Below are 27,613 nucleotides of genomic sequence, written 5' to 3' on the forward strand. Positions count from 1 at the left end.
ACACTTACTAGTCAAGATACAATATCTTATACACTTACTTGTCAAGATACAATATCTGTATACACTTACTAGTCAAGATACAATATCTTATACACTTACTAGTCAAGATACAATATCTGTATACACTTACTAGACAAGATACAATATCTGTATACACTTACTAGTCAAGATACAGTGTATATGTTATTAATATCCAATTACTTTTAAAACTTAGATGAAATTTTAATACAACAGTGCATTATTGTCTCCTTCAGAAGCGTACTAGTGCCACTTGGACACTTTTTTATTTTTCATTCTACGTACATTATTCTGTAAAATTTACACTTTAATCCGTAAAATTTACACTTTTATCTGTAAATTGAACACTTTAATCTGTAAACTTTACATTTTAAGTTGTAAACTTTACACTTAAATCTGTAAAATTTAATCTTTTATCTGTAAATTTTACACTTTAATCTTACAATTTTCATATTAATCTGTAAATTGTACACTTTAATCTGTAAATTTTACACTTTAATGTGTAAATTTTATACTTTAATCTTTAAAATTTACACTTTAAACTGTAAATTTTACACTTTACTCTGTATAATCTGCACTTTAATCTGTACAATTTACACTTTAATTTGTATAAGTTTCACTTTAATCTGTATGATTTACACTTGAATCTGTATAATATACACTTGAATCTGTATAATTTACACTTTATTCTGTTAATTCTACACTCTAATCTGACAGTATAATTTGCAATTTAGTCTGCGTAATTTACACTTAAATCTGTATAATTCACACAATCAGTTAATCAATTCGTCATGAATAAGTACGCTTTAAAACCAAGAGAATTTCAGAGATTAAAGTGTAAAGTTTACAGATTATTGAAGTGTAAAATTTACAGATTAAAGTGTCAAAAATAAAAATAAAAAGTGTCAATGTGGCACTAATATGCTTCCGTAGTCTTTAAGTGAGAATATAAAAATACCCTCATTTCTCAGTTTTCTGGACAATATATAGAACAATGTACTCCAAAAAAATACAAGCAAAACCAAGTATCTTTTGCTTTTTTATTACATACTTATTTGAATAAATCATATAAGTTCGGTTTATTGAATCTGAAAATATATTGAGAGCACAGATATTAAAAAAACAACTGCAAGCCATTCACCCTATTTAGTTGTGTTAGGTATAAGAACTCAAATCATCTCACCAAATAATATTGTTGAAAGATATATTTATATAATTAAAAGTTCACTTCCTATTGAAGCCTATTTAGGACCTATCAAAAAAATCTATACTTATAAATTAATAAATTTTGCAAATAAACTCCGAAACGGGTGCACCAGAGTTCTTACTTACTCCTCTAAGAATACACTAAATACAAGATGATGTCCGTAAACTATATTTAGATTTCACTCACATAGTAAGCATCATACATTAAATTAAAAGTCTACTTTTATTTTCTATAAACAGCCATGAAGTAGCAAAAACGTGAGTACGGTGGCGTTTCCGGTTGGCATATCTAAGTTACTGGCATTTTTTAATGAAACTAACAACAAGCAATCGTTTACTAGTATTTATTTCATAAAACGTCATCACTGAATTATTCAATCAAAACTTGATTTAAATGACATAAAAGAAATAAGGTGTGATAACCGATCAAAAAAAGGGAAATGTACAAATTACCGGTATTTTCGTCATTCACCGATCTTGATATTGACGGAAGCTTCTAGAACATCTATACATGTAGCTTCGAGTCCGATGCACTCGGCACATCTCGGCCGATGACATCAAACCTCGAGGTTTGATGTAGGGTACCGTAGTCAGCCGAGGTGAGCCGAATGAGTCCGATGTTAAAAAGAAAAACGAGGCGATTATAGCTGTATGAACATAATAGAAGATTTTTTGTGAATGGTCAATGAAATAATGGCAAATCATTGATAATAATAAACGTCAATTAATGAAATTGTTATTTTTCAAGTTTTCACAAAGGGGAGGGGGGGGGGTGGAGACGTACATCTCCTTCCTGCGGGATTTTGAACAAAGCATTTCTTCCTGCTATAAGTCTGTAGACTGTCAGTAGAAACTACAATATATTTTCTGTCGGTAGTGGTATAAATTCAATTCCCCGCGCTTGCACGGGATATCATCTAGTATTTTTGATTTCGATATAACGAATTGTGGATATTGATATAACGAATTAAATCCGTTATATCAATTTCTTTGAATTCGTTATAACGAATTCAATTTGTTATAACAAACTTCTTGAATTTGTTATAAAGAATTCGTAAATTTGTAATAACGAATTAAACTCATTTTAACGAATTATAAAACTTGTTGAATTAAATTCGTTATAACAAAGTCGACAATTCGTTATATCGAATTCAAAAAAAAAATTAATAGGTCCTAAATGGGCTTCCGTAACTTCCGTTTTCATAAAAAAAAAATACAGTGCACGGTTGGGGACATGCGGTTGGCGGATCTGAGTGACTGGCAATTTTTAATGAAACTGACAACTAATAATAGTTTTAAATCTTTGATAAAAAAATTATTAGTGTATTCTTCAATCAGAACTTGACTTAAATGATATAGAATAAATAAGTTTTGATAGCTGAGGCCATTCCAGTTTTTTTCTATGACCAGCGTCTGCGTGCGACTTGGTTTTTGACACCTCAGATCAGAAAAAAAACAAAATCAGGAGTCCTGAAATTGATTAATCTCGTCGAAATCTTTGAATTCTGTCAATTTCTTTAAATATTTATCTATAATATGTCATATTAGGTATATTTTAAGCATTCAATGCCTTGATTTTGCTAAAGAATATATTTTTCTACGATAAAAATAAATTCATTAAAACAAATCCTTTGATTGACGTCATTTTTATGAATTTAAAGTCTATTTTATTTCTTGGCTTGTATGTTTTTTATGCAGATAGGTAGGTATGTTTTTGAAAGATGCGTGGACGCTTGACAGAAAAAAAAACTTGGAATGGCCTGATTAAAAACAAAATGTCCCCACTCCCACCCTCTCTTCCTATAGGTCTGAAATAATGGTATATAACATGTGATAAGACTGTAAATACATGTAGTGAATATATTTATGCATAGAAAGACCATTAGTAAGTTGATATGATATTTTTATAACTAAAATATGCACATTCGATTTCTTTATCCGCATGTTGACATAAATTATCTTGCATGGAGTAGGCAAAATATGCCACCATAGTGTGTGTGTGGGTGAGGGTGTGTGTGTGAGGGAGGGTGTGTAGGGGCAATAATGCGTAGGTTTAAAAATATCTAAAGCACTTGTTAACGCTTCTCTCTTGAGTGTTTGTGTTGTAGTAAAATAATAAAAAAAGATCAATAACATGCACTTAGTTTTGAAAAACTACATACATCCTGTCATATGATCCGTCTCTGGTGGAGTGCACTACCGACCACTTGCACTGCATTAGGGTAACCGTATTTGCTTTTGTTTATGATAAAACACGTTGAGATGTACTTGTATTTAGAAATAATGTCATACTTATAAAAATAAAACTTTTATTCAAAATAAATAAGCGTACTCTAAGGTACACAAGCGTGCTCTTGGACCGCATACTGAAAATCCTCTTCGACTTTAAACAAAACTACTGAGAAATTGCTTGTTTCAGGGTTTGGAGCTGATAAAACTTAATAATTATTTTTCAAGAGAAGTCAAAATTTCTTTCCTGTTGTTTACAATTACGAGAGAAAGACTGTAAATGTCTTAAATTAGAAAGTAATGAGGATATTCAGTTAAAATAAACATACATGACCACTTACTAGAGTTATACTCAGTCCAAAGGTTCTGCAGTCTCTCCTCCAGTGTACCGAAATTCCGCTCTCTTATCCTGATACTTGTTCCCATATTCTTTGTACTATTCTGTCTGTTGAATACGACTGGATCGAATGGTTGTTTCTTCACCTTGACTTTTGACACTACCTTATATTCTTCTAATTTCTTCAGAAGAAAAAGTCGTCTGTTTCCTCGTACTACAAACCAAAAGCCGTCATGTTGCATTACTTTCATTGCAGGTAAATCATTTACGTGGATTATTTTATATAAAAGTTCAGAAAAAGTCTTTTCAAGAGGTGTTCCATCTCGAAACTTTGTCTGGATGCTATCGTGGGTATAACGAATTTCAGAAGGTCGCATATATGCAAAAGATTCTCCTCTTACCATTGTGCAACGATAATTCTCTTTGTTACAAAACTAAAACTTTTCAGTTTCGCTAATGTTCAACACACAAGTGTGCGATTTTCGGAAAATGTGAAAAAAAGATAAGTACATGTGTCTATTCATTCATTTTTTATTTCCTCCTTTGCAGAGATTATGTGTATATAAACAATTAGTACAATATAAATACTTTATAAGTTAAACATAATATGTGGGAAATAAGGAAATCCATGCCTTTAATAAATAATGAAATGCAAACGCAGAAATATAGAATTGAAACGATGAATAGGCGCGGGTCCAGGAATTTTTTTCCAATCCAAAAAAAAAATCCAACCCATAAATCAAGAAAAAAAATAAATAAATAAAAATAAAAATAAAAATAAAAAAATAAAACTATAAAGTTCATTCCCAAACGTGAAAAACTATTACCTATTTTGTAGAGTGTGGTTAAAACTTCACTTCTTTAGCTTCATATGTATGACTTTCCTAGGGTCCGCGTTTGTTTTGTTTTGTTTGTTTGTTTTTGTTTTTGTTTTTTGTTTGGGTTTTTTTTTCTTTTTGTTTCTTTTTTTGCTTTTTAAAGCAGGAGATCCAAGGCCTTTTTTGTTACATTACTATGTACATTTTATATCTCCGCACGCAATATAATGGGGGGGGGGGGAGGAGGAGGTCCGGACACCTACATGTACCCTCTAGATCCACGCATGATGATTCCTAGAAGAAACAGCAAAATACAGAAAATAACACACTAATTCTTTTTTTTAATGCAGATGTCCAATCTACACATTATAGTAGTTTGTATTTATAAGACAAAAAGTTTCCTGTTGTCGATATCTGCAGTGACTGGCAAAATGTCTATAAATAATAGTTAGCAAATATATGTATCTGATCTAGTTTGGTTTCGAAGTTTTGAAATCTTGCTTGCTTATATAATGCTGCAGTGTTTGTTTGTTTGTTTTGTTTTGTTTCTTTTTTTTTTTTTTTTTTTTGGTTTTGTTTTGTTTTGTTGTTTTTTTTTTTTTTGGTCTATAAATAATTGTTAGCAAATATCCGATCTAGTTTGGTTTCGAAGTTTTGAAATCTTGCTTGCATATTCAATGGTGCAGTGTTTAAAAACTTCTTATAATGATCACATAGTTCGCAGCTGTAAAGAACAATTGGCATGAGAAAAGTTCTGTAAAGATGTGACATTGTCACCACGTTTACAAGACATAAAAAGCATAAAAAGATCCCCACCCCAAGGAATTGTAAATTTGATAATCCTGCATTATTCAACTCTTCAGCTTTTCCTGTCAATCTGAAATCATGTCACCCAAAGTCGGATCTAACGGCGCGAAGAAAGCAGCCACTAAGGCTATATATAATATAGTTCTAATCAATTAATTTCCATTTTTCTTTTGATGTATGCAGATGATATGGTACTTATTGCAGACTCACCAATGTCACTTCAAACATTATTGAATGAATTAAGTACTTATAATAAAAAATGGGGTCTTGAAGTTAATACAGATAAAACCAAAATTTTAGTTTTTAGAAATGGTACAAGTTTACGAAATGAAGAAAAATGGGTTTACAATGGAAAAGAACTTGAAATAGTAGATAGATTCAGTTATCTAGGAATGTGTTTCAATTATAATGGTAAATTTAATATAACTGAAAAGCACGTAGCTGAACAGGGAAGAAAAACATTTTATGCGTTGAACAAAAAATTCTGCAACTTTGATTTTAATGTCGAAACCCAAATATCACTTTTTGAAATGTATGGCTGTAGTATTCTTAATTATGGAGCAGAGGTGTGGGGATTTCATAAAGCTCCAGATGTAGAAAAAATACAAAGTCTCTTTTGTAAAAAGTTACTTCGTTTAAAAAAAAAAGTGCCTGTAACAATCTTGTGTATTTCGAACTTGGAAGAATGCCTATGAGGGAATCTAGAAAATTGAAAATTATAAAATATTTTTTGAAACTAAAGGGGACACAAAATATTCTACTAAAATCATGCTTGGAAGAAAGATTAAAGAATAATGATATTTGGATCAGAGATATTCAAAATGAACTTAATAAACTGGGACTTGGCAATATATTTGATGCAGATTTCAATGATAATACTTATATGTTAGTAAAACAAAGATTCCTTGAGGTGAATAACTATACTGTGATTTCTAATATTTGTAACAATGCCCGTAGCCCGCTATACCAACATGTGGTTGATAATTTTGGTATACAATATTACTTGTGTAAACCTATTAATTATATGTACAAAATACAAATTGCTAGAATTAGACTATCTGCACATAATCTAAATGTTGAAACTGGTAGATATCTTAATGAAATTAGAAAAAACAGATTATGTAAAATGTGCTGTTTGAATGTTATCGAAGACGAATTTCATTTTATTTTACAATGTCCTTTTTATCATGACCTTAGATCTAAGTATTTGAAAAGTATTATTATAAGGAATCCAGTGTTTGGAAATTAATTCAACTTCTAAGTGTACAAAATATAAAGGAACTTTGTAACCTTGGAAAATATTTATATCAAGCTTCCATTAGAAGAATGAAACATTTGTAAATTTTTTAAGTATTTTATAATTACAGTTGCCTGTTAGAAAACACGTCCTACATAGTTTACTTGCTATTTATTGATTATGCTCACTCTAATATTGTTATATTTTATAATATTGTATGTATGTTTAGTTATTAATATATGTAATCTGATGTCTCGTATGACGCATAGAAATAAAGAATTACTAAGTATCATGATACTTGCAGATAATCAGAATGGTGCATATAGAATGAACAGGAATTACCCTGTTCCAAAAACAAGAACAAAACAAATTACATGTAATACAAATAATAAAAATAAATGAATAAATAAATCAATGAAAAGAATAAGAATGTATGTATCTGTCTTTCAATAGGTACGCATGAACTTTTATTCCATTTGTTCCACATTTGATGCCAAATAATGTAAAAAGAAAAAGAGAGAGAAAAAAAAGAAAATAAATAAATAAATAATAATTAAAGAACTTTTTTAAAAAAAAAATGATATACTAGAATGATAACACTTATAATACTGGCCATATAGTTAGCGTAGGCGTTGTGATGTGGAAAAAGTAAAATTTTATTTACTTGAGGGGGGAGGGGGGTATGTAAACAAATTAAAAACTGACTTTTTTTTCTTCTTCTCATAAACAGCGTGTTAATATTATCATGACTTTGCAATTTGTTTCCAGTAAGACAAATAAACTATGTGTAATAGGTAAGTGTACTTCTTGTTTATTCATTTTTGTGTTTCCATTAGTACATGTATGTAATAGAGGCATCTTTTCTAAAAATGTTGGTAGCCCTGAAAAGGGCTTTTGTAATTGGTTTAAGACAATTGGCAGTCTACGCCTTGGTGGCTTTCTTTGCGGTCTTTGACTTCTTGGCTGTGGCTTTCTTGGGCGCTTTGGTTTTCGTAGGCTTTGGAGCTGCCTTGGCTTTCTTGGGAGACTTAGTAGCTGCTTTCTTCTTGGGAGACTTGGCCTTCTTGGGTGCTGCAGGTTTCTTATCAGCCGTTTTCTTTTCTGTTGGATTTTCTCCCCGGCTGTCTTCTTGGATTTGGTCATTTTCTTGGGCTTGGCAGCCTTAGGTTTGGTGACTTTTTTGGTCTTGGGTTTCTTCTCCGTCTTGGGCTTCTCTCCCAGCTTGAAGGAACCACTGGCACCTGTACCCTTGGCCTGTTTGAGAACTCCCTTCTTGACTCCGTTCTTGAGGGCCATCTTCAGATGGGTGTTGACACTAGAGGCGTCATTAGCGACTTTGTAGTTGCCCATGATGTACTTGAGAATATCTTGTCTCGAGGAACCTCCGCGCTCCTTCAGGGCAGCCACAGCAGCGCTGATCATCTCGATGTACTTGGGATGGGCGGGGACCGTCTTGGGTTTGGAAACCTTCTTCTTGGCGGGGGATTTTGCTGGTGCGGCGTCTGCCATAATTTTTTTGTCCTGTTTTCTACAACTGATGTGAACGACGTTATCGACGATAAGGAAATGAATGAAATCACCTCCGCCGATGGCCTTATTTGAGTGGCGGCGAGCGCGGACCTCCGTGAAAACTCCCCAATTGTCGACAGCGTAGAGGATTGAACTCGTCAAACCTGTGTTTCAATACCTATTATTTTTCCGATATTGTCCTCCCAATTTCACTTAATTTTCTCAGATATATCACTGTGCGTTGTCTTGAAATATTTTCCTCCACAACTGTTATAATTGTTTAAGGTTCTTAATCTGTCATTTTAAAAGAGGAATTGTCTGTTGATTCTGAAAATGCGCTGTTTCCTGGACCCAGAAGCGACTAATTTTGATTAAAAACACGAGCACAATGGATACTGATGTGTGCCTTGCATTTCATATGGAATGGAGAAAAAAAGCCCGGTCGGGGTCATATGAATAGAAATCACGGAATCCCACATATTCTTCCATGTTCAAATATATATATGTACTTTCTAGATCAGTGGATTTTCACCCCCCCCCCCCCCACACACCCCCCCCCCCACCTCCTTAAAGGGACAACATATAATTTCTTTTCGAATATTTAAATTCATAACACCTACTATATAATTATAACAATGGGGACACCGGGAAGATCCAGGCCGTACATAACGCACCACATTCGGTGGTACAACGTCTGAATTTCTCAGTATAATTATATCATAAGAATATACATAACTGACATTCTTGTAAATTACATGAAAAAAAAATCACATAAAAGGGACGTGTACTTAAAAGCGATTCTCTGTAACCACTTAAACTTCTTTGCCACGCATGGTCACCGATTTTGATGAAACTTTGCCCATTATTACAACTTGACACCAGAAACATATATCAAATAAAATTTCGTTGCTATGTGTCTTGGTTGCCATGGTGACAGCCAGAAAAGTTGAAAAAATTGAGATTTTCAACTACTTCAAATCTTCATTAAGCTTTAATAAAGACTAAGAAAAACAAACAAACCATTCTCCCAAAAACATGACACCTTGTTTACTAAATTTACTAACCTTTTTATCGAGAAACTTTTTATTTGACTCACTTTGAATAGTACTTATCTGGCAGAACTAAAGTTGAATATCATATATTTGTAACATTGTAAATTAATTTTGTAAAATTTACTATGTGACAGATTGTTATAGATAAGTTTAAATTGGTAAATTTTAAACTTTTAATGTAACATATTGATAAAGTTTGTTGAAAAATACAACACTGTTGCTATGGTTACCAAGAAGAGAAAATGTTCGATTTTGTTAATTTTATGTCAATATTAGACCCTTTGTGCCAGTTTTTTGCATCCAGTTAGAGATTGGGTGGTAGTCAAAATTGAAAGTCAGGTTAGTTGTTCACATATATCAATCATTAAAGTTTTGGGAATCTACATACAAAGGGTACGTATCCAAGGAAACAGAGTATTTTTCAGATTTTTATGCATGTTTTTTCGCCTTATTTCCATAGCAACGCAATATTTAAAGAATTGAAATTGAATTTTTTGAAATGTGAAAATTAGGGTCACACCAAGGCCTTTAAAAATTGATCATCAGTTATATAAAAATATGCTTTTAAAAAAGATAGGATAAGATTAAAACACTAAGAGAGTAAATTCAAAATCCCTTCGAGGTATTAAAACCATGGCAACCATTGCCAACCTATAAGAAATATCATATTTCGTCCTTGGTATATGTTACAAGGATCTCTTGTCTATTATTTGCTTGCCTTTCAACCTATAATTGTTTTTCATTCTTAAGTGTACAGTATGACTTTATAAGATTAAATGAACAAAATGATTACTTTTGAATACTTTGTTTCCATAGTAACGTATGTTATAGTTGATTTACCAAACATGTTTGTCATGCATTTAAGACATCAGACCTTCAACTTTCAGAAACAATCATTGCCACTTGTTTGCTTTGCTGCAAACATTAACTGTGGGACTCTGAACATGTTGAAAAATGCCATTTTTCAAACTTTAGGACATGTTGCTATGGTAACCATGACACATAGCAACCCATTTTTGCCTGATTTGAGTTTACGGTATCAAAGACTTTTATCATAGAGAGTTTGGAGAAATTCTGAGACTTTGCGTGCCACAGCTCCTATATAAAAGTTCAAGTCATTACAGAGAATGGCTCTTAATAATTGTAGAACACTCATTTAATTCGTAGTTATACAAAAGAAAGAGAGAGGAGGGACAAGGCGAATAATGGGAGTAGCTTATTCATTGATATTAATTTGTTTCTTGTAATTTACACACACAAAAAATTTAGTAAATAAACAGAATATGGTCAAAATCCAATGTATTTAAAATCTATAACTTTCAAGTTGAACAAGACAACCAGTATATATAATACAAGACAATACATTGATACAAGCATCAAATTGGTTGCACACTTTTCTCGTGCAGATCATGCATGAGTCCCTGCATCTATATGTCACGTGAAGATGCAGATGTGCTGCACGGCGCAGTGATGGACATCGTAATAAATGTAAAGTGTTGAAAAAAATGTCGTTTAGTCATTCGCATCGGTAGTCTATTCGAAAGAAAATTTACTACCAGTTTTTAATTGTGTTAGTACTGTAAGTATCCGGAAACTGGCATCGAGTTGCTTTTATTCACTCTTATTATGGGAAGCCCACTTTTTTGAATAAGAACATTCAAGACATAATATAAACCACATCTTCTTTTTCTTATGAGATTCTTATATTCATAACTTTTATCTATTTTATCAATTAGGAATTTTGTCTAAATAATCATCATATAAAACAATAGCGAGGGGAAAAAAAAAAAGAAACATTAAGGATTTAACTGGAGTTACAGATCTTTTGAATATGTTAATAAAATAATGATCATATTTAAAAATATTTGTATTAAAGGAAACATTGAAAGTTAGATCGCCATGTTAGATGATTTTCGCAGTTTCTAGTCTTAATTGGTCAATGAAATGTTGTTATTTTTTTTTTTCTTATCTCTTTGTTGAGTAAGCATTCAAGTAATAAGTGAGAATTCAACATTTGTACACAGGCCTATAAGGTATGGATTCAACTGCCTATAACGAGAAAGAAAAACGTACATACGAATATGCATGCAAGTCAATTTTCAATTTATTGCTTTTCTTATTGACATAATACATTTATTCATCATTAAATATATACACTATCTTTGATGTTTGATCTCTTTTCTGTGTAGAAAATTATTGAATTCGTGTGTTTCTATTATTTTCTAGCTATAATTGTTTACGTTTCAGCTCGTTTGTAATGTAGGTATCTTTTCGAAAAGCTTATGTGGCCGTGAAAACGGCCGTTTGGTTTTGTTCTGCACACAACACAACTATAGGATCATTTTACTTGGCGGCTTTCTGTGTCTTTTTGGGAAGGAGCACCGCTTGGATGTTGGGCAGGACACCACCCTGCGCGATGGTCACAGCGGACAGGAGCTTGTTCAACTCTTCGTCGTTGCGGATGGCCAGCTGCAGATGACGGGGAATGATTCTGGTCTTTTTGTTGTCGCGGGCAGCGTTACCTGCAAACTCCAAGACTTCTGCGTCCAAGTACTCAAGAACGGCAGCCAAGTACACGAGAGTGCCTGCTCCCACTCTACCACCAAGGCTAAGACACCGAGGAGCACAGACAAGAAAAGGAGGAAGGGGGAAGGGAATCTTATGCCATTTACATGTACATCAACAAAGTCCTAAAGCAGGTGCACCCTGACACTGGTGTTTCCAGCAAGGCCATGAGCATAATGAACTCCTTCGTCAACGATATCTTTGAGAGAATCGCTGCCAAAGCCTCTCGTTTGGCCCACTACAACAAGCGATCTACAATCACAAGCAGAGAGGTCCAGACTGCTGTCCGTCTCCTTCTGCCCGGTGAACTGGCCAAGCACGCCGTAACTGAGGGCACCAAAACAGTCAACAAGTACACCAGCAGCAAATAATCTCATTTTGCAAGTATACACATCAAACGGCCCTTTTAAGGGCCACCTAATTTTTAGAAAAGATACCTTCATATTACATGCGTTATTGAGACACAAATAATATGTATGAGTGTTACAATGTGAATGCATGTGCTCGTAAAAGTGGCAAACGTATAAAAATTCCCACATTGTTTACAGCTGGTTATAATAACAGAAGTAGGATAAATAAATGTAATACAAGTAGGTATTATTATATGTATGAGAGCCAAATTTTATTCACAAATAACTTGAATGTACAACCAAACACATATCTGAAATAACTGTATCTTCAAATATAAATAAAATACAAGCATGCGAGGTCCATCTGATGTACACAAAATCCTGGTTCATTTGTCCTCTGTATACTGAATTAATTATCAGCGTACACTATATAATTGATAATAAAGTATCTCATTCAGCTAATATCAATGAAACAGATAAATAAATTCAAGAACCCTCCCCCCTTCATTTGACATATTGGAATTTTCAATCAGTAATTATACATCAATAAAAGTGCAATGACCAAATGCGATAATTGTACATTGACAATTAATTGTCTAACATTGGTCATGTCACTCAGCGCCAGTTGGTACTTGTCATTGTCGGTAGATCGATCACTCAAAATAATACTCAAGACAGCGGCATTATTATTTTAATATATGATTATAATAATATAAAAAAAAATTAAATAATATATACTGTTAGTGCTTGTATGTGTGTGTTTATTCTATATTTCTTGTCCAAACCTAAATTCAATACATATTTGTTGCTCTGTATATAGTTTTGAGGAAATATTACGACATAAGGGGTCTTACTCTGTTATTGTTGTGTATTTATTTTACCACTTACAACCATTCTTTATTCAACTTTGTACAGTGAATATCTGTATAACATGTACTCAGTAAGTAAATGTCTGTCTTCACGATGTTTTAGAGGCATCTTTTCGAAAAAATTTGGGTGGCCGTGATAACGGCCGTTTGTGTTTATTTTGAACTTCTGTCTTGACTGTCAAACTGAATTCTTTAACCTCCAAATCCGTACAGGGTGCGTCCTTGGCGTTTCAAGGCGTAGATCACATCCACAGCTGTGATGGTCTTTCTCTTGGCATGCTCCGTGTAGGTTACAGCATCTCGGATCACGTTCTCCAAGAAAACCTTCAGAACTCCACGAGTTTCCTCGTAGATGAGACCGGAAATACGTTTGACACCACCACGGCGAGCAAGACGGCGTATGGCTGGATTGGTGATACCCTGGATGTTGTCTATCAGGACTGTTCTGTGTCGCATAGCGCCTCCTTTTCCAAGACCTTTTCCTCCTTTGCCAGATACAGACATCTTGAAAGTTCAGTCAGTAGTACTGTCCTAATAAACTGATCATGCGTAATTGCCTAATTTATAGTCCAAATTGAGGACCCGTGAGAGCGCACGATGCTTTGAAAAGTTCGGAACGTTACCAAAGCGGTATTATGACAAGCTTTACGATTGGTCAGCTTGGCATAATCGGAATGTTTACATTTCTTGCCCCAGGAGAATTTCAACCACATTTAATTAATTTTAATTCTTGAATTTCTTCACATATAGGCAAGTTTATGTTCAATTTATTCACCTAAACCAAAATATTGGTACGTGGAGGTACATATATATACATTTTATACAAACTGGTATACAAAAAAAAAACATGACAGAAAATGAATAAAAATGATAAAGAGAGAGAGGGGAATTATATCAAGCAGGACAGACAGCATCATAAATTTTTAGGATAAACATACACAATTTTTTGTTTTGTTGTTTTTTTTATTTCAGTATTTTTTGCTCTGAGTTTAACAAAATAAATACCGTTGTTGCCGAATGATAATTAAAACGTGTGTGTGTGAGGGGTAGGGGGGGGGGGGATTAAGTTATTCAAAGGAAAGGGGTGTGACAGATAAAACCGAAATAATACAAAACGTAGAAGCTGAATGAAACTTTTGATTAAAATTCATTTATGATATCTAGTTATAGATGTGATAATTTATTGATTTCCTCTTTTCTCAATTAATTTTCAAAGGCAACTTTAAGCAGTGACCAAACCGGCTCTATAAATGAGCCTTTTTCATTTAATTATACGCCACGTTAAAATGAATATCATTATATTTGACGTTGTTTTAAAATCAATAAAAATCATACTTTGAATATTAATGAAATACGGAATTGCAGTTCTGAAATGCATGTACTCGCATATGTGCATAGCTGTAGAACTAATGAGCTAAAGTTGTGATACTGTTATTAGTTTTTGCTTCGACACATTCCACCTTCTTCCATTTAAATAATTGTGCTATTTTCTAATTTATTTCGCAAAATTCTTGAATGTATTCTAGAGGGGCAGGTTGATGGACTTGTACAAAAAATGGTTTCAAGATGTGTAGACACCTTCTACAACAAATTGATGATGACAATAATACTATGAAATTGTCTAGCATTGTGCTCTTTCATAATTTATGTAATTATATATATGTAAGGCACAGACATACTCACTGAAGGATGTATTGTGTCTCAACATTTTGTTTTTCAATTTGGGGGCATTATACGCCGAATTTGATAAAATTTATTAATTTCGGCCAAATAATTCAACATTGTTTTCAGAGATGTTTCAACGTCTGAACAGAAGGCATCTTTTCGAAGAATGTAGGTGGCCGTGAAAACGGCCGTTTGCTTTAGGACTTGAAATACAGCTTAAAATTAAGCACGCTCTCCACGAATACGTCTGGCCAGCTGGATGTCTTTGGGCATGATGGTTACTCTCTTGGCGTGAATGGCGCACAGGTTGGTGTCCTCAAAGAGACCAACAAGGTAAGCTTCGCTTGCTTCCTGTAAAGCCATGACAGCTGAACTCTGGAAACGCAAGTCGGTCTTAAAATCCTGAGCGATTTCCCGGACCAAGCGCTGGAATGGCAGCTTCCTGATGAGAAGCTCAGTGCTCTTCTGGTATCTCCGAATTTCACGGAGGGCGACAGTTCCTGGCCTGTATCTATGCGGTTTCTTAACGCCACCCGTGGCTGGTGCGCTTTTACGAGCAGCTTTGGTAGCGAGCTGTTTTCTGGGGGCCTTGCCTCCTGTAGATTTTCGTGCCGTCTGCTTGGTACGTGCCATGCTATCTCCTCAGATTATTCAAACTCGAATGAATGAAGTGGCAGTGTTGCGCCGTGAACTTATATATCTTTGTAAGCTCAAGTTGAAAATCGCTGCGGTCTATCAGTCGGCTTAGTCGATTGGCTGGTGCCCGCAGTAACACTCGCTACGATTAGTCAGGTGAACGAGATGACCATTGGCTACGTCTGAAGGTAGTTTCAATCCACAGAATTGCCCCAAAAGAAAAAGAAAATCAAGTCGGTTTTTGACACATGATTTCGCTGCAGATACATATAGTCAAATATTTTTTTTAAAATATATATATGGTGAATAATGGGGATGAATGTGACGTCAATTGAATAGAAAATAGAATTATTTATTATATATATACATATATTTTCAATTCGTTATTGAAGCAAAATGCATTTTCGAGAAATATATATTATATATTTCTTGTCATTATTTCCTCCTACCATTATCTGAACAAGCCCAGTAATATTACTAAGTATCATGATACTTGCAGATAATCAGAATGGTGCATATAGGATGAACAGGAATTACCCTGTTGCAAAAACAAGAACAAAACAAATAATACAAATAAATGAATAATTAATTAAATGAATGAATAATTAAATAAATGAATGAATGAATAAATGAAAAGAATAAATAAATGAAAAGAATAAGAATGTATGTATCTGTCTTTCAATAGGTACGCATGAACTTTTATTCCATTCGTTCCACATTTGATTCCAAATAAAGTGGGGGAAAAAAAAAAAGAAAAAGAAAAATATTAACAATAATAATAATAAATAAAATAAAATAAAATAAAAAAAATAATAAATAAATAATAATAATAAAACTTAAAAAAAAAAAAAGAAAGCAAAAAAAAAAAACAAAAACAAAAACAAAAACAAATATACTAGAATGATAACACTAATAATAATGGCCATATAGTTAGCGTAGGCGTTGTGATGTGGAAAAAGTAAAATTTTATTTACTTGAGGGAGGGTATGTAAACAAATTAAAAACTGACTTTTGTTTCTTCTTCTTCTCAGAAACAGCATGTTAATATTATCATGACTTTGCAATTTGCTTCCAGTCGAAGACAAATAAACTATGTGTAATAGGTAAGTGTACTTCTTGTTTATTCATTTTGTGTTTCCATTAGTACATGTATGTAATAGAGGCATCTTTTCTAAAAATGTTGGTAGCCCTGAAAAGGGCTTTTGTAATTGGTTTAAGACAATTGGCAGTCTACGCCTTGGTGGCTTTCTTTGCGGTCTTTGACTTCTTGGCTGTGGCTTTCTTGGGCGCTTTGGTTTTCGTAGGCTTTGGAGCTGCCTTGGCTTTCTTGGGAGACTTAGTAGCTGCTTTCTTCTTGGGAGACTTGGCCTTCTTGGGTGCTGCAGGTTTCTTAACAGCCTTTTTCTTTTCTGTTGGCTTTTTCTCCCCGGTTGTCTTCTTGGGTTTGGTCGTTTTCTTGGGCTTGGCAGCCTTAGGTTTGGTGACTTTTTTGGTCTTGGGTTTCTTCTCCGTCTTGGGCTTCTCTCCCAGCTTGAAGGAACCACTGGCACCTGTACCCTTGGCCTGTTTGAGAACTCCCTTCTTGACTCCGTTCTTGAGGGCCATCTTCAGATGGGTGTTGACACTAGAGGCGTCATTACCGACTTTGTAGTTGCCCATGATGTATAATATGTATCATATAAAACAATAGCGAGGGGAAAAAAAATATATTAGGCCTATAAGGTTTGGATTCAACTGCCTATAACGAGAAAGAAAAAACGTACATATACGAATATACATGCGAGTCAATTTTAAAATTTATTGCTTTTGTTATTAACTTAATACATTTATTTATCATTAAATATATAACACTTTCTTTGATGTTTGATCTCTGTTCTGTGTTGAAAATTATTGAATTCGTGTGTTTCTATTATTTTCTAGCTATAATAATTGTTTACGTTTCAACTCGTTTGTAATGTAGGTATCTTTTCGAAAAGCTTATGTGGCCGTGAAAACGGCCGTTTGGTTTTGTGCTGCACACAACACAACTATAGGATCTTTTTACTTGGCGGCTTTCTGTGTCTTTTTGGGAAGGAGCACCGCTTGGATGTTGGGCAGGACACCACCCTGCGCGATGGTCACGCCGGACAGGAGTTTGTTCAATTCTTCGTCGTTGCGGATGGCCAGCTGCAGATGACGGGGAATGATTCTGGTCTTTTTGTTGTCGCGGGCAGCGTTGCCTGCCAACTCCAAGACTTCTGCGGCCAAGTACTCAAGAACGGCAGCCAAGTACACGGGAGCGCCTGCTCCCACTCTCTCGGCGTAGTTGCCCTTTCTCAGCAGACGGTGAATACGACCCACGGGGAACTGCAGTCCGGCGCGGGAAGAACGGCTCTTGGCCTTCCCCTTCACTTTGCCTCCTTTGCCACGTCCAGACATTCTTAACGGTTATGTTCTTTCGTGTACAGTCAACGAATAATCCAGCGACGCCCGCACGCACCAATTTAAACAACCAAGCGGATCCAACGGTGCAGCCAATTAACGCGTCGCTCTGTTGTGCCTTTAGGTGAAATCCGAACAAGTAATGTTTTCTCGGAGGTCCGTAACAAGCTTCTCCTCCTACTCGCATATAAATAGTAAATTTTACCATTTTACTTTATTCATCTCTTCAGTTTGACCTGTCAACTTGAGATCATGCCACCCAAAGTCGGATCCAAAGGCGCCAAGAAAGCAGTCACCAAGGCCAAGACACCGAGGAGCACAGACAAGAAAAGGAGGAAGAGGAGGAGGGAATCTTATGCCATTTACATCTACAAAGTCCTAAAGCAGGTGCACCCTGACACTGGTGTTTCCAGCAAGGCCATGAGCATAATGAACTCCTTCGTCAACGATATCTTTGAGAGAATCGCTGCCGAAGCCTCTCGTTTGGCCCACTACAACAAGCGATCTACAATCACAAGCAGAGAGGTCCAGACTGCTGTCCGTCTCCTTCTGCCCGGTGAACTGGCCAAGCACGCCGTATCTGAGGGCACCAAAGCCGTCACCAAGTACACCAGCAGCAAATAATCTCATTTTGCAAGTACACACACCAAACGGCCCTTTTAAGGGCCAACTAATTTTTTAGAAAAGATACCTTCATATTACATGCGTTATTGAGACACAAATAATATGTATGAGTGTTACAATGTGAATGCATGTGCTCGTAAAAGTGGCAAACGTATAAAAATCCCACATTGTTTACAACTGATTATAATAACAGAAGTAGGATAAATAAAGAAATACAAGTAGGTATTATTATATGTATGAGAGCCAAATTTTATTTACAAATAACTTGAATGTACAACCAAGCACATATCTGAAATAACTGTATCTTCAAATATAAATAAAATACAAGCATGCGAGGTCCATCTGATGTACACAAAATCCTGGTTCATTTGTCCTCTGTATACTGAATTAATTATCAGCGTACATTATATAATTGATAATAAAGTATCTCAATTCAGCTAATATCAATGAAACAGATAAATAAATTCAAGACCCCCCCCCTCCCCTTTCTTTGACATTGACATATTGGAATTTTCAATCAGTAATTATACATCAATAAAAGTGCAATGACCAAAATGCGATAATTATACATTGACAATTAATTGTCTAACATTAGTCATAATTGTTAAACAAGAAAAAAAAAGCATGTCACTCAGCGCCAGTTGGTACCTGTCATTGTCGGTAGATCATAAAAAAAAAAAAATTAAATAATATATACTGTTTGTGTGTGTTTATTCAATATTTCTTGTCCAAACCTAAATTCAATACATATTTGTTGCTCTGTATATAGTTTTGAGGAAATATTACGACATAAAGGGTCTTACTCTGTTATTGTTGTGTATTTATTTTACCACTTACAACCATTCTGTATTCAACTTTGTACAGTGAATATCTGTATAACAAGTACTCAGTAAGTAAATGTCTGTCTTAACGATGTTTTAGAGGCATCTTTTCGAAAAATTTGGGTGGCCGTGATAACGGCCGTTTGTGTTTGTTTTAAACTTCTGTCTTGACTGTCAAACTGAATTCTTTAGCCTCCAAATCCGTACAGGGTGCGTCCTTGGCGCTTCAAGGCGTAGACCACGTCCATAGCTGTGACGGTCTTTCTCTTGGCATGCTCCGTGTAGGTTACAGCATCTCGGATCACGTTCTCCAAGAAAACCTTAAGAACTCCACGAGTTTCCTCGTAGATGAGACCGGAAATACGTTTGACACCACCACGGCGAGCAAGACGGCGTATGGCTGGCTTGGTGATACCCTGGATGTTGTCTCTCAAGACTTTTCTGTGTCGCTTAGCGCCTCCTTTTCCAAGACCTTTTCCTCCTTTGCCACGTCCAGACATGTTATAAGTTCAGTCAGTAGTACTGTTCTGATGTACTGATCATGCGTAATTGCCTAATTTATAGTCCAAATTGAGGACCCGTGAGAGCGCACGATGCTTTGAAAAGTTCGGAACGTTACCAAAGCGGTATTGTGACAAGCTTTACGATTGGTCAGCTTGGCATGATGGGAATGTTTACATTTCTTGCCCCACAGGAATTTTAACCACATTTAATTAATTTTGATTCTTTAATTTCTTCACATATAGGCAAGTTTATGTTCAATTTATTCACCTAAACCAAAATATTGGTACGTGGAGGTACATATATACATTTTATACAAACTGGTATACAAAACAAAAAAAAAAAAAAAAAAAAAAACATGACAGAAAATGAATAAAAATGATAAAGAGAGAGAGAGGGGAATTATATCAAGCAGGACAGACAGCATCATAATTTTTTAGGATAAACATACACAATTTTTTGTTTTGTTGTTGTTATTTTTTTATTTCAGTATTTTTTGCTTTGAGTATAACAAAATAAATACCGTTGTTGCCGAATGATAATTAAAACGTGGGTGGGTGGGTGGGGATTAAGTTATTCAAAGGAAAGGGGTGTGACAGATAACACCGAAATAATACAAAATGTAGAAGCTGAATGAAACTTTTGATTCTCATTCATTTATGATATCTAGTTATAGATGTGATAATTTATTTGATTTCCTCTTTTCTCAGTTAATTTTCAAAGGCAACTTTAAGCAGTGACCAAACCGGCTTTATAAATGAGCCTTTTTCATTTTATTACACGCCACGTTAGAATGAATATCGTTATATTTGACGTTGTTTAGAAATCAATAAAAATCATACTTTGAATATAAATGAAATACGGAATTGCAGTTCTGAAATGCATGTACTCGCATATGTGCATAGCTGTAGAACTAATGAGATAGAGTTGTAATACTGTTATTATTTTTTGCTTCGACACATTCCATCATTTTCTATTTAAATAATTGTGCTATTTTCTAATTTATTTCGCAAAATTCTTGAATGTATTCTAGAGGGGCAGGTTGATGGACTTGTACAAAATATAGTTTCAAGATGTGTAGACAACTTCTACAACAAATTGATGATGACAATAATACTATGAAATTGTCTAGCATTGTGCTCTTTCATAATTTATGTAATTATATATATGTAAGGCACAGATATATTCACTGAAGGATGTATTGTGTCTCAACATTTTTTTTTTTTTTCCCCAATTTGGGGGCATTGTACGCCGAATTTGATAAAATTTATTAATTTCGGCCAAATAATTCAACATTATTTTCAGAGATGTTTCAACGTCTGAACAGAAGGCATCTTTTCGAAGAATGTAGGTGGCCGTGAAAACGGCCGTTTGCTTTAGGACTTGAAATACAGCTTAAAATTAAGCACGCTCTCCACGAATACGTCTGGCCAGCTGGATGTCTTTGGGCATGATGGTTACTCTCTTGGCGTGAATGGCGCACAGGTTGGTGTCCTCAAAGAGACCAACAAGGTAAGCTTCGCTTGCTTCCTGTAAAGCCATGACAGCTGAACTCTGGAAACGCAAGTCGGTCTTAAAATCCTGAGCGATTTCCCGGACCAAGCGCTGGAATGGCAGCTTCCTGATGAGAAGCTCAGTGCTCTTCTGGTATCTCCGAATTTCACGGAGGGCGACAGTTCCTGGCCTGTATCTATGCGGTTTCTTAACGCCACCCGTGGCTGGTGCGCTTTTACGAGCAGCTTTGGTAGCGAGCTGTTTTCTGGGGGCCTTGCCTCCTGTAGATTTTCGTGCCGTCTGCTTGGTACGTGCCATCCTATCTCCTCAGATTATTCAAACTCGAATGAATGAAGTAGCAGTGTTGCACCGTGAACTTATATATCTTTGTAAGCTCAAGTTGAAAATCGCTGCGGTCTACCAGTCGGCTTAGTCGATTGGCTGGTGCCCGCAGTAACACTCGCTACGATTAGTCAGGTGAACGAGATGACCATTGGCTACGTCTGTAGGTAGTTTCAATCCACAGAATTGCCCCAAAAGAAAAAGAAAATCAAGTCGGTTTTTGACACATGATTTCACTGCAGATACATATAGTCAAATATTTTTTTTTTTAAATATATATATGGTGAATAATGGGGATGAATGTAACGTCAATTGAATAGAAAATAGAATTATTTATTATATATATATACATATATTTTCAATTCGTTATTGAAGCAAAATGCATTTTCGAAAAATATATATTATATATTTCTTGTCATTATTTCCTCCTACCATTATCTGAACAAGCCCAGTAATATTACTAAGTATCATGATACTTGCAGATAATCAGAATGGTGCATATAGGATGAACAGGAATTACCCTGTTGCAAAAACAAGAACAAAACAAATAATACAAATAAATGAATAATTAATTAAATGAATGAATAATTAATTAAATGAATGAATAATTAAATAAATGAATGAATGAATAAATGAAAAGAATAAATAAATGAAACGAATAAGAATGTATGTATCTGTCTTTCAATAGGTACGCATAAACTTTTATTCCATTCGTTCCACATTTGATTCCAAATAAAGTGGGAAAAAAAAAAAAAAAAGAAAAAGAAAAATAATAATAATAATAATAATAATAATAAATAAATAAATAAAATAAATTAATAAATAAAATAAAATAAAATAAAATAAAATAAATTAATAATAATAATAAAACTTCAAAAAAAAAAAAAAAAAAACAAAAACAAAAACAAAAACAAACAAATATACTAGAATGATAACACTAATAATAATGGCCATATAGTTAGCGTAGGCGTTGTGATGTGGAAAAAGTAAAATTTTATTTACTTGAGGGAGGGTATGTAAACAAATTAAAAACTGACTTTTGTTTCTTCTTCTTCTCAGAAACAGCATGTTAATATTATCATGACTTTGCAATTTGCTTCCAGTCGAAGACAAATAAACTATGTGTAATAGGTAAGTGTACTTCTTGTTTATTCATTTTGTGTTTCCATTAGTACATGTATGTAATAGAGGCATCTTTTCTAAAAATGTTGGTAGCCCTGAAAAGGGCTTTTGTAATTGGTTTAAGACAATTGGCAGTCTACGCCTTGGTGGCTTTCTTTGGGGTTTTTGACTTCTTGGCTGTGGCTTTCTTGGGCGCTTTGGTTTTCGTAGGCTTTGGAGCTGCCTTGGCTTTCTTGGGAGACTTAGTAGCTGCTTTCTTCTTGGGAGACTTGGCCTTCTTGGGTGCTGCAGGTTTCTTAACAGCCTTTTTCTTTTCTGTTGGCTTTTTCTCCCCGGTTGTCTTCTTGGGTTTGGTCGTTTTCTTGGGCTTGGCAGCCTTAGGTTTGGTGACTTTTTTGGTCTTGGGTTTCTTCTCCGTCTTGGGCTTCTCTCCCAGCTTGAAGGAACCACTGGCACCTGTACCCTTGGCCTGTTTGAGAACTCCCTTCTTGACTCCGTTCTTGAGGGCCATCTTCAGATGGGTGTTGACACTAGAGGCGTCATTACCGACTTTGTAGTTGCCCATGATGTACTTGAGAATAGCTTGTCTCGAGGAACCTCCGCGCTCCTTCAGGGCAGCCACAGCAGCGCTGATCATCTCGATGTACTTGGGATGGGCGGGAACCGTCTTGGGTTTGGAAACCTTCTTCTTGGCGGGGGATTTTGCTGGTGCGGCGTCTGCCATAATTTTTTTGTCCTGTTTTCTACAACTGATGTGAACGACGTTATCGACGATAAGGAAATGAATGAAATCACCTCCGCCGATGGCCTTATTTGAGTGGCGGCGAGCGCGGACCTCCGTGAAAACTCCCCAATTGTCGACAGCGTAGAGGATTGAACTCGTCAAACTTTGTGTTTCAATACCTGTTATTTTTCCGATATTGTCCTCCCAATTTTACTTAATTTTCTCAAATATGTCACTGTGCGTTTTCTTGAAATATTTTCCTACATAACTGTTTTTGTTGAAGGTTCTTAATCTGTCATTTTAAAGGAGGAATTGTCTGTTGATTCTGAAAATGCGCTGTTCCCTGGAGCCCAGAAGCGACTAATTTTGATTAAAACACGAAAACAAGAGGAATAGAACACGAGTAAGGGATTGAAGTACTTACTACATTGCTATGTGATAAAACATACATGTACATTTCTTTCAATTGTCTTCCATGTTACTTAAAATCCGAATGAAAATGCAAACATTCGGCACAAACACGCGCACAATGGATAGTGATGTGTGCCTTGCATTTCATATGAAATGGAGAGAAAAAAAACAACAAACAAAACAACCAAAAAAAAAAACAAACAAACAAACAAACAAAAGGGTCATATGAAGAGAAATCACGGAATCTCACAAATTGTTGAATGTTCAAATATATATCTAATATACTTTCTAGATCAGTGGATGTTCACCCCCTTAAAGGGACAACATATAATTTCTTTTCGAATATTTAAATACATGACACCTACTTTATAATTATAACAGCGAGGACACCGGGAAGATCCAGACCGTACGTAACGTACCACATTCGGTGGTACAACGTCTGAATTTCTCAGTATAATTATATCATAAGAATATACATAACTGACATCCTTGTAAATTACATGAAAAAAAAAATCACATAAAAAGGGCGTGTATTTAATAATTGTAGAACACTCACTTAATTAGTAGTTATACATAAGAGAGAGACAGAGAGAGACGAACAAGGCGAATAATGGGAGTAGCTTATTCATTGATATTAATTTGTTTCTTGTAATTTACACACACAAATAATTGAGTACATGTAAATAAACAGAATGTGGTCAAAAGCCAATGTATTTAAAATCTATATCTTTCAAGTTGAACAAGACAACCAGTATATAATACAAGACAATACAATACATTGATACAAGCATCAAATTGGTTGCACACTTTCCACGTGCAGATCATGATTCCCTGCATCTATATGTCACGTGAAGATGCAGATGTGCTGCACGGCGCAGTGATGGACATCGCAATAAATGTAAAGTGTTGAAAAAAATGTCGTTTAGTCATTCGCATCGGTAGTCTATTCGAAAGAAAATTTACTACCAGTTTTTAATTGTGTTAGTACTGTAAGTATCCGGAAACTGGCATCGAGTTGCTTTTATTCACTCTTATTATGGGAAGCACACTTTTTTGAATAAGAACATTCAAGACATAATATAAACCACATCTTCTTATTCTTATGAGATTCTTATATTCATAACTTTTATCTTTTTTATCAGTTAGGAATTTTGTCTAAATAATCATCATATAAAACAATAGCGAGGGGAAAAAAAAAAAAAAAAACATTAAGGATTTAACTGGAGTTACAGATCTTTTGAATATGTTAATAAAATAATGATCATATTTAAAAATATTTGTATCAAAGGAAAAAAAATTGAAAGTTAGATCGCCATGTTAGATGATTTTCGCAGTTTCTAGTCTTAATCGGTCAATGAAATGGTTTTTTTTTTTTTCTTATCTCTTTGTTGAGTGAGCATTCAAGTAATACGTGAGAATTCAACATTTGTACGCAGGCCTATAAGGTTTGGATTCAACTGCCTATAACGAGAAAGAAAAAACGTACATATACGAATATACATGCGAGTCAATTTTAAAATTTATTGCTTTTGTTATTAACTTAATACATTTATTTATCATTAAATATATAACACTTTCTTTGATGTTTGATCTCTGTTCTGTGTTGAAAATTATTGAATTCGTGTGTTTCTATTATTTTCTAGCTATAATAATTGTTTACGTTTCAACTCGTTTGTAATGTAGGTATCTTTTCGAAAAGCTTATGTGGCCGTGAAAACGGCCGTTTGGTTTTGTGCTGCACACAACACAACTATAGGATCTTTTTACTTGGCGGCTTTCTGTGTCTTTTTGGGAAGGAGCACCGCTTGGATGTTGGGCAGGACACCACCCTGCGCGATGGTCACGCCGGACAGGAGTTTGTTCAATTCTTCGTCGTTGCGGATGGCCAGCTGCAGATGACGGGGAATGATTCTGGTCTTTTTGTTGTCGCGGGCAGCGTTGCCTGCCAACTCCAAGACTTCTGCGGCCAAGTACTCAAGAACGGCAGCCAAGTACACGGGAGCGCCTGCTCCCACTCTCTCGGCGTAGTTGCCCTTTCTCAGCAGACGGTGAATACGACCCACGGGGAACTGCAGTCCGGCGCGGGAAGAACGGCTCTTGGCCTTCCCCTTCACTTTGCCTCCTTTGCCACGTCCAGACATTCTTAACGGTTATGTTCTTTCGTGTACAGTCAACGAATAATCCAGCGACGCCCGCACGCACCAATTTAAACAACCAAGCGGATCCAACGGTGCAGCCAATTAACGCGTCGCTCTGTTGTGCCTTTAGGTGAAATCCGAACAAGTAATGTTTTCTCGGAGGTCCGTGATAACGGCCGTTTGTGTTTGTTTTAAACTTCTGTCTTGACTGTCAAACTGAATTCTTTAGCCTCCAAATCCGTACAGGGTGCGTCCTTGGCGCTTCAAGGCGTAGACCACGTCCATAGCTGTGACGGTCTTTCTCTTGGCATGCTCCGTGTAGGTTACAGCATCTCGGATCACGTTCTCCAAGAAAACCTTAAGAACTCCACGAGTTTCCTCGTAGATGAGACCGGAAATACGTTTGACACCACCACGGCGAGCAAGACGGCGTATGGCTGGCTTGGTGATACCCTGGATGTTGTCTCTCAAGACTTTTCTGTGTCGCTTAGCGCCTCCTTTTCCAAGACCTTTTCCTCCTTTGCCACGTCCAGACATGTTATAAGTTCAGTCAGTAGTACTGTTCTGATGTACTGATCATGCGTAATTGCCTAATTTATAGTCCAAATTGAGGACCCGTGAGAGCGCACGATGCTTTGAAAAGTTCGGAACGTTACCAAAGCGGTATTGTGACAAGCTTTACGATTGGTCAGCTTGGCATGATGGGAATGTTTACATTTCTTGCCCCACAGGAATTTTAACCACATTTAATTAATTTTGATTCTTTAATTTCTTCACATATAGGCAAGTTTATGTTCAATTTATTCACCTAAACCAAAATATTGGTACGTGGAGGTACATATATACATTTTATACAAACTGGTATACAAAACAAAAAAAAAAAAAAAAAAAACATGACAGAAAATGAATAAAAATGATAAAGAGAGAGAGAGGGGAATTATATCAAGCAGGACAGACAGCATCATAATTTTTTAGGATAAACATACACAATTTTTTGTTTTGTTGTTGTTATTTTTTTATTTCAGTATTTTTTGCTTTGAGTATAACAAAATAAATACCGTTGTTGCCGAATGATAATTAAAACGTGGGTGGGTGGGTGGGGATTAAGTTATTCAAAGGAAAGGGGTGTGACAGATAACACCGAAATAATACAAAATGTAGAAGCTGAATGAAACTTTTGATTCTCATTCATTTATGATATCTAGTTATAGATGTGATAATTTATTTGATTTCCTCTTTTCTCAGTTAATTTTCAAAGGCAACTTTAAGCAGTGACCAAACCGGCTTTATAAATGAGCCTTTTTCATTTTATTACACGCCACGTTAGAATGAATATCGTTATATTTGACGTTGTTTAGAAATCAATAAAAATCATACTTTGAATATAAATGAAATACGGAATTGCAGTTCTGAAATGCATGTACTCGCATATGTGCATAGCTGTAGAACTAATGAGATAGAGTTGTAATACTGTTATTATTTTTTGCTTCGACACATTCCATCATTTTCTATTTAAATAATTGTGCTATTTTCTAATTTATTTCGCAAAATTCTTGAATGTATTCTAGAGGGGCAGGTTGATGGACTTGTACAAAATATAGTTTCAAGATGTGTAGACAACTTCTACAACAAATTGATGATGACAATAATACTATGAAATTGTCTAGCATTGTGCTCTTTCATAATTTATGTAATTATATATATGTAAGGCACAGAT

General features: G+C 35.1%; 7 protein-coding genes and 1 pseudogene across 7 annotated transcripts; 1 reads left to right on the top strand and 7 right to left on the bottom strand.

Annotated features, from left to right (window-relative positions):
* Positions 1–7,574: 7,574 nt before the first annotated feature.
* Positions 7,575–8,161, bottom strand: LOC133195364 (histone H1-delta-like; annotated as a pseudogene).
* Positions 8,162–13,189: 5,028 nt separating this feature from the next.
* LOC133195365 (histone H4-like) lies at positions 13,190–13,501 on the bottom strand. Its single transcript, XM_061331207.1, has one exon. The coding sequence runs from the start codon at positions 13,499–13,501 to the stop codon at positions 13,190–13,192; it is 312 nt and encodes a 103-aa protein (XP_061187191.1).
* Positions 13,502–14,884: 1,383 nt separating this feature from the next.
* On the bottom strand, positions 14,885–17,716 carry LOC133195366 (core histone macro-H2A.2-like). The gene is made up of 3 exons (XM_061331208.1): positions 17,343–17,716; positions 16,694–16,964; positions 14,885–15,250 (listed from the first exon to the last, which is right to left on the bottom strand). Exons 1-3 carry the CDS (start codon positions 17,714–17,716, stop codon positions 14,885–14,887), a joined length of 1,011 nt encoding a protein of 336 aa, XP_061187192.1.
* A 255-nt stretch (positions 17,717–17,971) lies between these two features.
* On the top strand, positions 17,972–18,343 carry LOC133195367 (histone H2B-like). The gene has a single exon (XM_061331209.1). The coding sequence runs from the start codon at positions 17,972–17,974 to the stop codon at positions 18,341–18,343; it is 372 nt and encodes a 123-aa protein (XP_061187193.1).
* Positions 18,344–19,352: 1,009 nt separating this feature from the next.
* LOC133195368 (histone H4) lies at positions 19,353–19,664 on the bottom strand. Its single transcript, XM_061331210.1, has one exon. The coding sequence runs from the start codon at positions 19,662–19,664 to the stop codon at positions 19,353–19,355; it is 312 nt and encodes a 103-aa protein (XP_061187194.1).
* A 1,402-nt stretch (positions 19,665–21,066) lies between these two features.
* LOC133194868 (histone H3-like) lies at positions 21,067–23,347 on the bottom strand. The gene is made up of 2 exons (XM_061330774.1): positions 22,925–23,347; positions 21,067–21,432 (listed from the first exon to the last, which is right to left on the bottom strand). Exons 1-2 carry the CDS (start codon positions 23,345–23,347, stop codon positions 21,067–21,069), a joined length of 789 nt encoding a protein of 262 aa, XP_061186758.1.
* Positions 23,348–25,521: 2,174 nt separating this feature from the next.
* On the bottom strand, positions 25,522–25,899 carry LOC133195370 (histone H2A). The gene has a single exon (XM_061331211.1). The coding sequence runs from the start codon at positions 25,897–25,899 to the stop codon at positions 25,522–25,524; it is 378 nt and encodes a 125-aa protein (XP_061187195.1).
* Positions 25,900–26,121: 222 nt separating this feature from the next.
* Positions 26,122–26,433, bottom strand: LOC133195371 (histone H4). The gene has a single exon (XM_061331212.1). The coding sequence runs from the start codon at positions 26,431–26,433 to the stop codon at positions 26,122–26,124; it is 312 nt and encodes a 103-aa protein (XP_061187196.1).
* Positions 26,434–27,613: the final 1,180 nt, after the last annotated feature.

Source organism: Saccostrea echinata, unplaced genomic scaffold (assembly GCF_033153115.1).
Source record: "Saccostrea echinata isolate AGI-Se365-2 ecotype Australia unplaced genomic scaffold, CSIRO_AGI_Sech_v1 ptg000029l, whole genome shotgun sequence".
Classification (NCBI taxonomy): domain Eukaryota; kingdom Metazoa; phylum Mollusca; class Bivalvia; order Ostreida; family Ostreidae; genus Saccostrea; species Saccostrea echinata.